The sequence below is a fragment of the Arvicanthis niloticus genome, chromosome 19 (genome assembly GCF_011762505.2).
Source record: "Arvicanthis niloticus isolate mArvNil1 chromosome 19, mArvNil1.pat.X, whole genome shotgun sequence".
Taxonomy (NCBI): Eukaryota; Metazoa; Chordata; class Mammalia; order Rodentia; family Muridae; genus Arvicanthis; species Arvicanthis niloticus.
Genome location: NC_047676.1, coordinates 8,571,833 through 8,586,718, shown reverse-complemented (window position 1 = coordinate 8,586,718; position 14,886 = coordinate 8,571,833). Strand labels below are relative to the sequence as shown.

Below are 14,886 nucleotides of genomic sequence, written 5' to 3'. Positions count from 1 at the left end.
GCAGCGGGGCTGCGCAATCTCACTCCCAGCACTTTTTCATTTGAAAAGTGCAGTAGTAACTCCATGAAGGCAGAAGAGGGTTGGGGGTGGGAATCAGGTAATTCTATACCAAGCTTCTTCCTCGAAATGTATATGAACCTGGTCACACTTAACCATTTTTTCCCAACCATCTAATTTACAGACAGACAAAGGGATGGACAGATGGATAGACAGAAGGATGGATGGATGGACAGTCCTGTGTAAAGAACTGTGTAAAGAACTGTGATACACAAGTTCCCTCTTTCAGAGAAAGCAACTTACATACATGTATATTCATAAATGATAGCTTGTCAAAACAGAAACAGCTCATAAACAATTAACACATCCTAAAACATGAAAACATTACTCTCTGTCTTCAGTGCAAGCTAAGAATGACTGGCAGCCCTGAAGAAGGAGCAAGGGCATGGAGCAGCCATTACCTTGGGCCCCATTGTTGGCATCAGCAGCATCTTCTACACCTGCATCATCTTCCTCCTCATTGTCCTCCTCTTCCTCTTCTGCTTGACCGTCCTGGGCATCAGGGTTCTCCCCCAGAACTGCATTTTCACCTGCTTGGTTAGCTGGCTGATCAGCAGCAGGGTTTTCTGCACCATTTGCTCCTACAGGAGCCTAAAATGAAAGAAAAGCCCAAGGACATACTTACTTGGCATGTGCCACCACTGCCCAGCATGAACTCTTTTTTTTTTTTTTTTTTTTTTTTTTAAGTTTTTCGAGGCAGGGTTTCTCTGTATAGCCTTGGCTTTCCTGGAACTCATTCTGTAGACCAGGCTGGCCTTGAACTCAGAAATCTGCTTGCCTCTGCCTCCCAAGTGCTGGGATTAAAGGTGTGTGCCACCACTGCCCGGCATGAACTCAGTTTTCAATGTACATTTTAGAAAACACTATAGGCCTGAGGTGGCGGTTTCTGTGGGCAAAGCACTTGTCACACAAGTGTGAGGACGACATTTTGGATTCCCAGGATCTTGGATTACACTGGGCACAGTAATGTACCTGTAACGCTGTGCTCCAACATGGAAACAGGAGGTGAAGACAGAAGAATCCCTGGAAGCCTGTAGACCAGCTAGCAGAGAATCTAAGAGCCTGTCTCCAAAAGGAAAAGGCAAGGACGCATACCACAAGTTGTCCTCTGACCCTCACATGCACACTATGGCACATGCACAGCCACACTTATACATGTAACATGAGTGCACACACAAGCAAAACAAAACAAAAAAAAGCAGTATAAAATATGGGCCTATAAATCTGGCTACCTTAGGGAGAAAACCAATTTTTAAAAGTGTATGTACATGTAGAGATTCAAACACACCTTAATTTGCTGCTATTGAACATCTGAGTAAATGGCTGACCTAGAAACTAGGATTTATCGATTACCAAATGCATTTTCTTCTGGCTCTTCCTTTAGGATACCAACCAAGCATGGTGGCTCAGAGTGGTAATCCCAGGTACTGTAGGGGAAAGGAAGTAGATCTGAGGCAGGAGGACTGTAAAACTGGGGCCTTCTGTTGGACTTGACCAGACCTTTGTCTCAAAATAATTAATTGTTTAGTTAAAACAATTCACTTTGATTTAATGAGAATTCTAAAACAAAACAACATGAAATGCTTCAGAATATGAGGTGCAATAACAACAGTCTGATCTTGAACTAACAGCAGTACCTGCATAGGCATGGTAGTGCACCCTTACTGCTCTTGGGGCAGAGGGAGGAGGAATGTGAGTTTGAGATTCGTTTAACCTACACATCAAGACCCAGTCTAAAAATTAGCAAAAGACCAGAGGTGTGGCTTAGTGGTAGACTGCTTGCCCAGCATGCACAAGGGCTTGCACTCTGTCCCCAGAACCAGTGTGTACCAGGGCTTGTGGTGTTGAGTTTGTACATATGCTCTTCAAAAGAAAAGGTGTACTCTCATTTCATTAAGACTGAAATCCTTCTCTGCTACAATCTAAATATTTTTTAAAAGCAACAAAAAACAGATCATAGGAACAAAGATTAATTATCATTGAATAGTTTGTGACCAACTGTTTCTCTGAAAAGAATGTATGAAATGTGAACTCTTCACTTCCCTGAGTAGTTAATGTGTAACGTTGTTGGTCCTAATTTCCCAGTGGGCGAGATACTAAAAATCACTTGCTAAGCTACTATCCTGGTACTAGTCTAGCAAGTACCCTTGTACTTGAGCATGTTATTATCACTTGTAAGAAAACTGCACACAATTCTTTTCGTTAGTGTGTTGTGTGTGCACATGCCTTCATACATAGATATAAACATGCTGCATGTGTGGAGATGACAGGACAACTTTTCTCTGTCTACTGTGACTTCTGGAAACTCCAAACTGTGGTTATCTAGCTTAGGATGTGAACATGTCTACTGTGACTGGCCCAAGTTTTCTACTTTTGAAGAGGTTCTTCCTACACAGCAGAGAAGACAAGGCATTTTGCATGAAGAAAGCAGCTGGGATAGGTAGAGAGCACTCCTAAACGTTGTGGAGCATGCCAGAAATCTCTCTAGGAAGTTGTCTCATATATGCGCGCGCGCGCGCGCGCGCGTGTGTGTGTGTGTGTGTGTGTGTGTGTGTGTGTGTGTGTGTGTGTGTGTGTGTGTACACTCATGTGCCTTGAAAAAGGATCTCTCTACCATGTGGCCCTGGCTGTCTTGGAAATCACTGAGCTAATCCTGCCTCTGCCTCCTGTTCTGGATTACAGGCATGGCCACCACTCAGCTATATATACAGGAAGTTCTTTCTTACCTTCCAGGCCCATGTTAAGCTGCTGACTCATACAAAGAAAATGCGAGGGTGTTTTAGTAGTCCCTCTAACACTGTTCCCAGTCTACAGAGAACATTAGGAGACACTCACAAAAGTACTTTATCATTTCCACTGTCCCTCCTATAATAACATGAGCACATTGTAAGGCACATGAAGGTCAAGGGTTTGGATTACAGAGGGTGAAAAGGACTTCCATGAGCTGCCCATGTAAGATACATGTCAAGTGAAGGGCCTACCTCATTTTGGTGGTGTCCAGCAGCATTGAAGGGCGGAGCAGCATGCTCCAGCCAAATTGGTGCTCCCCCGTGGACTATCTGCTCTCGTAACCACACCAGACTGATGAATGCACAAAGTGTGCAGGTCACCACAAAACAGCCCTGCAAGCAATCTGCCAACAAATTTTCCCTATTTTAAAATAATAATAATCATTAGATACAATTAACTCCAAAGAATACTTGTAAAAAGCAATTAGAAAAATAAATCTTAATTTTTCAGTAAAATGCAATTGCTTCAGGATTACTTATAATGATGTTAAATTCTAACTTGTAAGCTAAATAATATGTATTTTATATATTATATTATTATATACTTATATTGAGTAGATATAAAATACATCAGATTATACAGCTGTTAACTATACAGTGTATTCTTTTAGCATGGCCAAGAAACAGGAGTACAAGCAAAAACAGAAAGAAAAAAAAATCCAGCAAAACCAAGCATTGCATTTATAAAATTTACTAAATTTAGGTACGCGACTGTGCTTGATTGATCCTTTTCACAGAACTTTAAAGTTTACCAACACAGAAGTCCATATATGAGCACAGTCATCAATGAGAAAGGTGGGAAACTCCCTAGTGCCTGTCTAACAGCAACATAAAGAAAACAGGCTGAAGACATTTAGCACACTGTGGATGGGATGGAGAAACTTACAACATATGGCACAGAAACTCTTCACATAGAAAACCTAGTTTTAATGCAACCTCAAAAATACCAAGGCAACTCCAAAGTAGTGGAGTGTGGTTCCTTTAGGAACCTCCCAGGGAAACGTGAGGCTTGCAACACTTGGAAGCTCTTTGTTCCTTCTTTCTGAAGAAGCTCACCCTTCACTGTCAATGTCTGACTTCAGAATAATTCAAGAATAACTCAAAAATATTGATAGACTTTAGAAAACTGATTCCTTTTGTGTCCATTTAAGGAAAGGTCAATCTGAGAGGTCTCTCAGCCTATCAGCTCCACACTTTAACTGTCATGGCCTCTAAGGAGGTCCTGTCTACAGTGTCTCCAAAAATCAAAGGAGGACTCCTAACCATCGCTTATTAAAGCTCCTCCTCTACACCATCAAAATCAAGGTGAATTGGGGCTGAAATAGTCCTTCTCTATCTTTCTTGCCAAACAACTAACTGCTTCCTGTAGATTTTAAGTGGAACCAAACCTCAAAGTCCCTTTCTCTAATGTCTTCAAACTGAATTAGCCTCGAGTTTGCCTAGACTTGAGTTAAGGGGATGACCAAGTGCCAGAGCCCAGGAAAGGCCTTGTGAGCTCCCACTTTCCCAGGTCACCGCGTTCCCCAAGTCCACCTTGTAGAGAAGCCTCCATTAGTCTTCTAGAAGATGAAAGGCCATGTGGAGAACTAAGGCACCTCAGACAGGTCACTCTTAGACAATCTAAGTCTATAAAAGACCTTGTGTGGTTCAGGTAAGCTTAACAGATGAACAGCTCAACTAAGCTCCAGCTCAATTTCTAACCTCAGAATGAGAATAAATAAAACAGAAGCTGTCTGACACCATTATGTCTGTCTGAACTTTGTTTTGCAGCAAGAAAAAAGATGGTTTGCCTGGAGATGACCTAACTCATCCACACATGACATGCTGCCAGATGTGGTACATACGCAGAATTTTCAGGAAAACACTGTCTTCTATACATTATATAATACTCAGTGCAGGGCAAAGAGTGTTCATAATTCTGTTTGAAGACTCCCACTTAGCATTCTTCTGCGAGTAGTCTAATGAAGGAGGTAGCCCACAACCAATCAGATGACATGTCAACACAGGGCCAGCAAAATGCTAACATCACAATGTGAAAAGAAAAGCTACAGTGAACAAATTTTTAATGTAGTTTAACAATAATCTTACTAACATTTTAAAATTATGCTCAACATACAAATCCAGTAGCATACAACTCAAGCTGTACGAAGTATTTTAGTTTTACATGTCCTTCCAAAAGGCTCCTTAAATTCTTCTGCTTTAGAAGAAACAGAACTTACACATCCTAATTTCTACTATAGCAACAGAACTGTAGTTAGGAAAAAAAATGAATTGGTGTTCTTAGATGAATCTTTAGGTCATAAGATTGTAATACATGAGCCAGGCATGGTGGCGTATGCTTTGATCCCAGCCCTGGGACAGCAGGGCCAGGCAGATCTGTGAGTTCAAGGCCAGACTAGTCCACAGAGCAAGTTTCCCAGAATAGCCAGGGATGTTATATGACAGAGAAATCCTGTCTTAAAATAAAACAACACAAAACAAACAAAAACTACATGAGAAAAGACATCCTTGCCAGTGCCCAAGTGTCCCCCTCAGAGTAAATACTCACGTCGACAGCATGTCTAGTGGCAGTGTCAGGAGTGAGCTCACGGAGCCAGTAAACAAGCACTTGTAGATGCGGCCTACAAACAAGGGCACAGTCACAACTGACATCATATACTCACGGCTGACTCAAGAAACAAAGGTAAAATAGACCAACATGGACACCAATAAAATAAGTGTTCTTAGTCTTTGGAGGCTGGGTCTCATTGGTTTAGTTCTGTTTTTTTATTTGCTTGGGTGGGGTGAGGTCAGAAGACAACTTTATGGAGTTGAGTTTAACACTCTTGCTGTGGGCTTCAGGGTGACACTCGGAGACCAGCCTGTGTTTACCTGCTCAGGCATCTCACTGGCCTCAAACTACTACTCTAAGAGAATTTTACAAAGTGAGCAAATACTAAGTTCTCCATGAAAATGTTGGCTGGTCTTTGCAGAACCAGGATTGAAACTAGGGCCTCACACATGAGCTCTACACTGAGCTACATCCTCAGCTCTAGGTATCTTACACTTGGGGGAAGCGCTAAATTAATCATATAGACCATAAGATGAAGACTGTTCTTAGAACTAGAACTACAAAATTCAATAACTATTAAAAAAAATAAATAAATAAAATAAAAACAAAAAAAAACAAAAACAAATACCCAAATATTTCAGCTTGGGAAACACATATCTTTAAACTGAGAAGCTGCTTCAGCACAGTGCATAACCTTATGACACTTTCAGAGACCAGTGAGAGGGACAATCCCAGCAACCTCAGCAAGACAAACATTCCTAAGCTGTTCTAACCTCCACACACACCAAGTCACAAGAGCACACACATAGAGAAATAATTGCTTTAAAAAGACTTTGGGGCAAAAAAAAAAAAAAAAACTTCAAAAGGTCTCAAATAAAGACTAGTTTCCAGTCTTGGAGCAAAAAGGTGAGCATAAAAGAATTTCATGTGCTGAGGTGGGGTCTGTTCCTATGTACTGTAATGTTGAATTCTATACCCTAAGGTAGAGGCCTACCAGTGATACCTCAAGTTTACCAGGTTTTATTGTACAAACCTTGCTCCTTAAAACTATTAAAAGTGTTAAATAAAAGTGGCTATAGTCAATTACTGGTGGGATTAGAGGTAGGCAGATTTTTGAGATACCAGGTTGAGCCTGGCAGAACGGAGAGAGAGCAGAGAAGGAAGAGGAGAGAGAAAGTGCCAAGAGAAAAGAGGTAATATGAGCACATGGGCAAGAGAAACAGCAAGTATTTGGGGTATACCACAGGGGAGGTAGCCAGGCCAAAACGTTAAAAAAGCAGATTAGGAGTACATCGGCCACCCCACTAATTGTCAAAGCCAAATAGAGTAAGCCCAGTCTGTGTCTCATTTATATTTAAGCTAGTCAGGAATAAGCTTACATTCATCCCTTCCCCTCTTTATGCAGTAAAGGTAGACTGGTTTTCAGTGAGAAAGGTAGAATTCTAGAGAGAACGAGGTACTAAGACTGCAGCTTTAGAAATGGACTAGGGACAATGCTGAGGCTTTCCGTCAGAGCACTTCTTGTACATTCTTAATTTGAGCACTGTCCTCAGTCTTAGACCACAACTTCAATGAGTTGAATGGCGTCGTTTAAAGGTCAAGTCAAAGGGCAGGGTAGGAAAGAATGTCAACAATGGAAATTACATACATAACTATATAAAAGAAAGCAAGCAGTAACTGCTTATCTAAGTAAAACTAACAAACCCAATGTCAGTTAATAGGAACATGGGATGAACAGCATTAGAGCTCCTTAAAAATCCGGTGTGGCCGGGCGGCGGTGGCGCACGCCTTTAATCCCAGCACTTGGGAGGCAGAGGCAGGTGGATTTCTGAGTTCGAGGCCAGCCTGGTCTACAAAGTGAATTCCAGGACAGCCAGGACTACACAGAGAAACCCTGTCTCGAAAACAAAACAAAACAATCCGGTGTGTACTAAGGAAGAAGGGTGGTTCACGGTTTAAAAAGAAGAGTCTGTAAGAAATGTATTATATTGTATGAAAAATTTGATATACATGTGTATACAAGGAAAGTCAGGAAAGAAATCAAGCTTGTTACAGCGACCTTAGGCATCCACCTGTTCAGAACTGTTTTATTTGTTGATTTTAGGATGTTGTCTGGCTATAACAATGGGTTTTTTTTCCTTTTCTTGTTTCTTATGCTCCATGTAGACCAAGCTGGCCTCAAACTTGGGATCCTACTACTTCAGCCTCCAGTGACAGAGTTACAGGTATATGCGTTTCAAAGTTTAAGGTGGTAAACTAAACATTAACATCTAAGCAAGGGTCTGTATTTTGTTCTTCCACCTGAGTCTATCTGGAGGGGCGGATGGGTGAGGGATTTACATTTAAAAATTGTCGTGTTTGGAAGGTGCCACTGTCTTCTAGCATTCAACAAGCTGACTTTATATTTTTCTCCATTTTGTAGGACAATCTGAGAGTGCAGTGTCACCATCAGCATCCTACCTGGCTCTAGAAAATTAGAAACATTTAGATTTGGGGTCTCCTTCCTTTATTATGGTTAGTTTCCTAACAGAAGTTATCAACTCTTCATCTCCATGATCTTACCTTGTACAATTGCTAGGTAGTTACTAAGTCTGCTCCTCTGAATTACAATGAAGGAGGACTCACTGGCTCCACCTAGCTCACTAAGTCACTCTCCATCAATGCCTATGCTGCCACTTTGTGTATGGTCTCTGTCTCCACTAGTACTCAGGCTGGCTCTACTTAAGGAAACGTGGAGCTAGAAGTGACATGTATTTAAACCCCCTGCTCCACAGAATCGTGTCTACATACCCTGTTATTCGTGTATTATCAGGACTGATTCATGTCTAAGTAAAACCCTTCCTTCCTCCAGAAACAAATCACTGAAGATGTTTTCTTTCCTAACACACAGTATTATAATTAAACATTATTCACAGTAGAAGGCAACAATTAAAATATTAAACAGTTATAAAATGTTTAAATAACTCTGGAAAAGCAATGAATACTCACATGCTGTAAGAGGAACAACTCCCAGCCATGCAAAGGCCACAAGTGTGTAATGAAACCAGTATCGTATTGCAGTGCCAATACTTGTAACTAGTCCAGCAAATATGTCTTGGATTGGTAGCCGTGAAGGCATATCTGGAGAATAAACTAGAAGAGGAAAAATTACTCAAAATTTCATGAGAATTTTTAAGTGACTTAATTCATAAATACAATGTAGAGATACTATGCTTAAGTATTTTTCCTATAGACAACTGATTTTCAAATCATTACAATAATACTATATTTATGAGTTATTTATTTATCCAAACCACAACTAAACTATGGAAATGGATAAAGTCCACTGAGCAGAGAAAAGGCATCAAGAGGAAAAACATCTACTTCCTCAGCTCACAGACTTGAATCTCAAACAGTGTTAGTTTACACAGATGTAAGAGGCCAGCTATTTGATAATCTGGCTTCTCCAACTATAAAGGATCCAGTAATGGACACAAGCACAAAAGGAGTTCTGCAGGCATGTTACCAGAGGACTTTCTAAAGGCAAGTGCTAGACACAGCATCCCAAGGGCCTGTGACAGCAATTTCACTGGAACAAACAGCTCACTGATATCACTGAGCTAACCCTCCTTTCAATTCTAACATCTTACTTTAATTTTCAATCATAAATTCAGACATCTTTGCAAAATGTAACTTAGATGCGGTTCAAGAATATTCCTGGAATTAAAAGAATAAATCTTTGTAAGAATTATTCCAGTAAAAACTATTCATTAAAAAAGCTCCACTCCAGATAATACACATTGTCTTTCAAACATCTTTCTCAAAAGAGGCCAAAACAAGGAATTGTCATATAAAATCAATGATCTAAAATTATAAAACAGGGCCAGGGAAGGAGAAAAATAACTAAAACTAGACTAAACAAAAGACCATGCTGGATGTTATCTCAGATGCAGACACTAGTTAGCACAGATAACATACTAGGTTCACTCTTTAGCAGCCAAAAAATAATTTATTAAAAAAAAAAAACAAAATAACAACAACAAAAAAAAACCTTTAAGAGTGATCCCACAGAACTATTTGGCTACAAACAAGCAAGAAGCAGTAACAAAGGGCAAGTCTGTGCTCGCCGCAAACCACCCAGCCAACAGGACACTTGGTGTAAAGGACAGCAGAGCTTCTTGACAAAGGTCTACAGGAAACACTGCATGAATGTAGGAGAAAAGTTAAGCCTAGGAGTGAGCTTCTCTTGGCCTCAAGGTAAAGGTCCACAGGTATTAATGTGTGCTACACATTTTCACAAATAATAGCATGCTTATGCACCAGAGAAAAGTAAAGACTATGAAAGAATACAAGTAATAACATTTTGTTGGCAATGAATAAACAAAATGCAGTAACTTTACTCATGCATGCTTGTCAGATATCAAGTAAAACTAATGATAACTTACAGCATTTGTACTGAGCAGCACAAGAGTCTTAAAAAACAACCAGGTGCAATGTACTAGGATCCCTAGCTTGAAGAACTGTGCTTCAATTTTTTAATAATTTGCCAGTACAGTCCTGTTTATTTGATATAATAGTCACAATAAAATCAATAGGCACAAGTATTATAATTAAAATTTTAGACATCTGAAAAATATTTCTTCTAGCCTTACAAACCATGGATTCAAAAGTTTGTTTCCTGGGGCTGGGAAGATCAGAGTTAGGATCTCCCGCATCCACGCGATGCTGGGCAGGCATGGAAGCCATGGCCTGCCTGTAATTCCAGTGCTCAAAAGGTAGGGACAGCAGACCCAGGGCAATCTCGCTAGCCAGACTTGTTGAGGTGAGGAGTTGTGAATTCAAATGAGATTCCATAATATATGTTAGAAAGCAATAAAATCAAGGACACCCCAGCTAGGCATGGTGGCGCACGCCTTTAATCCCAGCACTCAGGAGGCAGAGGCAGGTGGATCTCTGAGTTGGAGTCCGACATGTTCTACAGTTAGTTCCAGGATAGCCCTGGCTGTTACAGAGGGCTCAAAAAAGGACAACCCATATCCATCTCTGGCACATACACATATGTGCAACACACTCCCCCAACATACATGTACATGCTCACCCACACAGTCAAACACACATGCCCATACATGCTCTCAGACTTGCTCTTTCCTACTACTGCTAGTTCAGCATCACAGTGTCAACTCAGAGGGAGATCAGACTGAACACGCTAGGCTCTGATGAAATCAAGGCATCATGGGTTTGCAGAGAGATGATGACTCATAAAAGGAAGGAATGTTTTAGTGACACGTACTGAAAAGGAATAGATAAAATTAAAACTAACAGGACTTCTTTTTAAAAGGATAGATTAAGAAAAGATTACAGAATATAGTAAAAATGAGAGTACAAACAAAATGAGCTGAAAACCAAATGCACTCACAAGTACTCACTAAACACCTCTGTGCATGTTTAAGCTTGTCTGCGACCAAGCAAAAACACAAAGAAAACAAAACACCTATAAAGCATGATAATTCTTAAAATAGCCTTCTAAGTGAAACAGGTTTTTCTATTACTATCAAAGACAATAAAGTTGAAAATTATTGCTTTCAAACTCTTTAAACACCTCTTGTTGCCAGAAATAACAAAGAGAAAACTGTATGAAAATTTCAAACAAACTTACTCGGTGTGAAAGCAAATCTGTGCTTGCATAATTCACAGTATTCTTTCCGACTATGTTTCAACCACTGAACTAAGCTGTAATTACAAATACATTCATAAATACAATGTTTAAAACAAAGCAACATCACAGTTTCATTGAAAACTCATGTTATTAAATTTTTTGTATTACTGAACTTTTATAGTTTTCAACATTTCAAACATGGAATATTTTAACATTTTATATGTCCTGCCTAAGAGCATAAAACTTAAAAACAGAATATAAAACCAGCATGTACTGTATTAATAAAAAGATTTAATTAACCTAAATTCTTCCGAGCTAAATGAGAACTGAGTAATATATAACCCAGGGGTTGGGATCAGTTTCAATGCCAGCCTCACAGTGCTCACAGCTAATGAGCAGGTCTGAATTCCCGTTCTGTCTCTGGAAAGCATGCATCTCAGACTCTAAGTCATTCCTTCTGTCTATGCTCTGCTTCTTTATCCACATAATAATGTTGCAGACTTTTCTTGCAAACAGTGAGTGAGTTAAGATGTATACAGCAGGGGTTGGTGAGATGGCCCAGCAGTTAAGAGCTATGACTACTCTTCCAAAGGTTCTGAGTTCAATCCCCAGCAACCACTTGGCACAAGTATATAAGCTATTATGCCACTCGAAACCAGAAAAGCATAATTATTCCCATGACCAAAACAAGTTCTCCATGCTAGAAGTAAACAACAGGCTATCATTAGCATATCTACAATATACCAAAATAACATGCTAGGTATTAAACTATGAATAATTTCTTTTCAAACCTTTATAACAAAAGTTTTAAAAAGAGTGATATGGGGCAAGTTCACTGAAATGATCATTCTTACTACAGAGATGACAAAATTGAATTTAAGAACTGTACAATTTTCCAAATGACTTACCATTCTTGATGAATAAACTTAATACTGCCAGTACATACACAAGGATGATAAAGAGGTTTCTCGGGTGTTCCTTCTGACCGACACACTCTACATATATCTGAGACAAAGGAGAAAAATGGGATTACCTTTGGGTATGACTTTTATACAAAAGGACCAACAAAACAATAATATTTTGTGCTAAAAGTAAAATCTTATCACATTAAACAATAAGATGGAGAGCTGAAAACTGTGATAAAACTTATAATTAAGGGTGTACCTGAACCTAAATACATTCCTTCAAAATGGATTAAAATGAGTTGTTCCTTATGAAGGTCTGTAAATGAAATTGAAAATTAAACACACACACACACACACACACACACACACACACACACACACTTATCTACATTTGTATTTTCCTGTAACAAACAAATGAGGAGAATCATGTCACCTACCGACAAATAATAGTGTCTCAACAGTCTAACTTTTAAAGTCTAAATTCAGTTCTAAGGGTTTAAGCAACACAAAAGCATCTGAGGGAAGGAAAAATGAGAACAAAATATAATGACAATGCATGAAAATGCCAGAATGAAGCGCACTGCTTTGTATGCCAACCTAAAGATTATTTTTAAAATAAGATCAGTTCTAAAACTGTCCGGGGATCTAGAGAGGCGCCTCGGTAGTTAACGGCACGGGCTGCTGTTCCAGAGGACTTGGGTTTCATTCCTAGCTCCCACTTGGTGGCTCACTAATGTCTGTAATTCCAGTTTCAGGGGACCAGATGCCCTCTTCTAGCCCCCACAGGCATGGTACTTGTAGGCAAAATACCCATACACATAAAAAGGAAATATAATTTTAAAAATAATATTTTTTAAATCATGTTTGAGGACTTAAGATGGAAACAGCAGAGGAACCCACAGTAGATTCCCTTTCTGAACAGGCATGTGTTCACACACACTTAGGATTTGGGGACGGCACCTCAGGACCTTGCAGACTCCTACCAGAAAATGAGGAACAAGAAGCTTTTTTAAGCAGAAGTTACAGCAGCCCAGGGCTGAGGAGTCGGCAACTATGGACTGTACGCCCTGCCCCAGCACCAAAGGGCTCTAGGCACACACATCCCGTCCTCCCATCTGCTGTGACCAACAAACAGCATGAAAGAAAACCTCAAGAGATCTTTTGCGTTCTCTTGCTCATTTCTCCTAAAAGCTCCTCTGCAGTGCCTCATTCTGAAATTTGACTATTGCTATTACTTAAAACTGTTTTCTCAGTTGACCCTCAGCCAAGTTGACAATTAATTCCAGGGTAACTGTCAATGTGCAAAAAGGACAAAGACTGTTTCTGAATTGCTCTCTTACAGGAACTTCCTCACTCAATGGAGAGTAATGGCAACCCTGATGATTCCTGCTTCACTAATGATGAACTGAGGGAGGGCTCATGGTATCCTCGGGATTAGCAGCACACAAGCTGAGGACTATGCTGCACTGTCCCAGGCACTTGGTTGATCATTCCTGAGTGACAGAATGCCACTTATCCAAGCTGAAGGACACCAGATATTCAGGAAAACCTAACAGGTTATTACACTATTCTCCCTGATTACCAAGCAACCAGATAAGTATGTTTCTTTATCTGTATGGAAGAGTCACATTCCCCTGCCCACAAAAGAGCTCAGTCTCTCTCTGTGGTAGAGCTCAGTGAGGTTCCACTCTCTGCCCCCTTTCCTGCTTCGAGTTAGTGATGTGCATGTCCTGGCCCTCCTCTGATAGGAGTTTAGCACACCCTCTCTGTGGAATGAATGAAGATTCCCCATCACCTGATTCCAGGTTAGTCACTGCCACAGTAGGTAGTGCAACCAACACATAAAGGTGACAGAGGCTGATCTACAAGTCCCAAAGCCACTAGCACCATGAATGCAGATGAGTATCCTGGATAAATTACCAGTTATCCAGGCAGGAGACAAATGCTGCCCAACGTCACCACTATACTGAGTACTGACGAAATTATTCATTAATGTAGATTAACAAAGTAGACTGGATGATGTTAATACAGATATGGGATCCTTATAACAGCCCTCCTTTGAGAATGCTCCATCGAAACATGATGCAAAGAAAGACAGCAGTAACACAGTCAGGCTCACACAAATGGGGTTGTCACATTACCCACCCTCCAGGGAGGGAAATAATAACTGGTCAGCTACCAACTATGAATTGGGAAAGCGCAAAATATGGAACTTACTAGTACACTGTAGTCAGCAAGAGACAAGGACAAGGGTGAATGAGAAAACACATGGGCATAGCCAAGGCAACTCAGCTCTGTGTGAGCTGAGAAAGCAGTGCTGGGACCAAGGCAACCATGAACTGCAGGGGTGTTAGTCTATGTAGAAAGGAGCCTGTGGACAAGGAGGACTGAGGTAGGGAAATCTCCTTAGGGGGTCCATTGCACACCTGGAGAGGACAATGATTTTTTCAGAAGGCCTCCATCCACCTCAGAGACAAACCAACAAACACAGTGTCATGCATAGACAACCAACTTCAACTCAATCCCCAAAGCTCTGTTTAACACTAGTGAGTAGCAGAGACCTGGATCCTTGGAGTTTGTAGAGTCCCTTCTTTATTCAGAGACTGAAAGGTCAGAACTACCTTCTAACAATCCTGAGTAGTCTCTCTTCACTCACTGATGAGCCAGTTTACAGGTCTCTCTGTTCTTCCTTTCCATCTTTCTTTTAAGATAGGATCCCATTATGTAGCCCAGGTTAACCTTGAACTCAGTGCTCTCCTGTGATAGTCTCCAAATGCTCCAATATAGCACCACACCCAGCTTACAGTAGCATCTGTAGAGAGCACATGATACAATATATTGGATGCTGCCACAGATAAAAAAGAGGAGCTGTTGTTCTATTAACTAGACATTAAAAACAATTGTAAATATAAACCAGGCTTGGTGGCACATTCCTTTACTCCTAGCACT

At 40.4% G+C, this 14,886-nt stretch overlaps 1 protein-coding gene across 2 annotated transcripts in view; it reads right to left on the bottom strand.

The window, feature by feature from the left end:
• Positions 1–14,886, bottom strand: part of Marchf6 (membrane associated ring-CH-type finger 6) — a 67,475-nt gene that overhangs the window by 33,554 nt on the left and 19,035 nt on the right. For both annotated transcript variants that reach the window (XM_076916391.1, XM_034523333.2), the window contains exons 2-7: positions 11,941–12,037; positions 11,033–11,106; positions 8,386–8,529; positions 5,395–5,467; positions 3,039–3,207; positions 459–648 (exon numbers count right to left, since the gene is read on the bottom strand). In XM_076916391.1, coding sequence (XP_076772506.1) covers positions 459–648; positions 3,039–3,207; positions 5,395–5,467; positions 8,386–8,529; positions 11,033–11,106; positions 11,941–12,037 — 747 coding nt within the window. The remainder of the gene's footprint in view (positions 1–458; positions 649–3,038; positions 3,208–5,394; positions 5,468–8,385; positions 8,530–11,032; positions 11,107–11,940; positions 12,038–14,886) is intronic.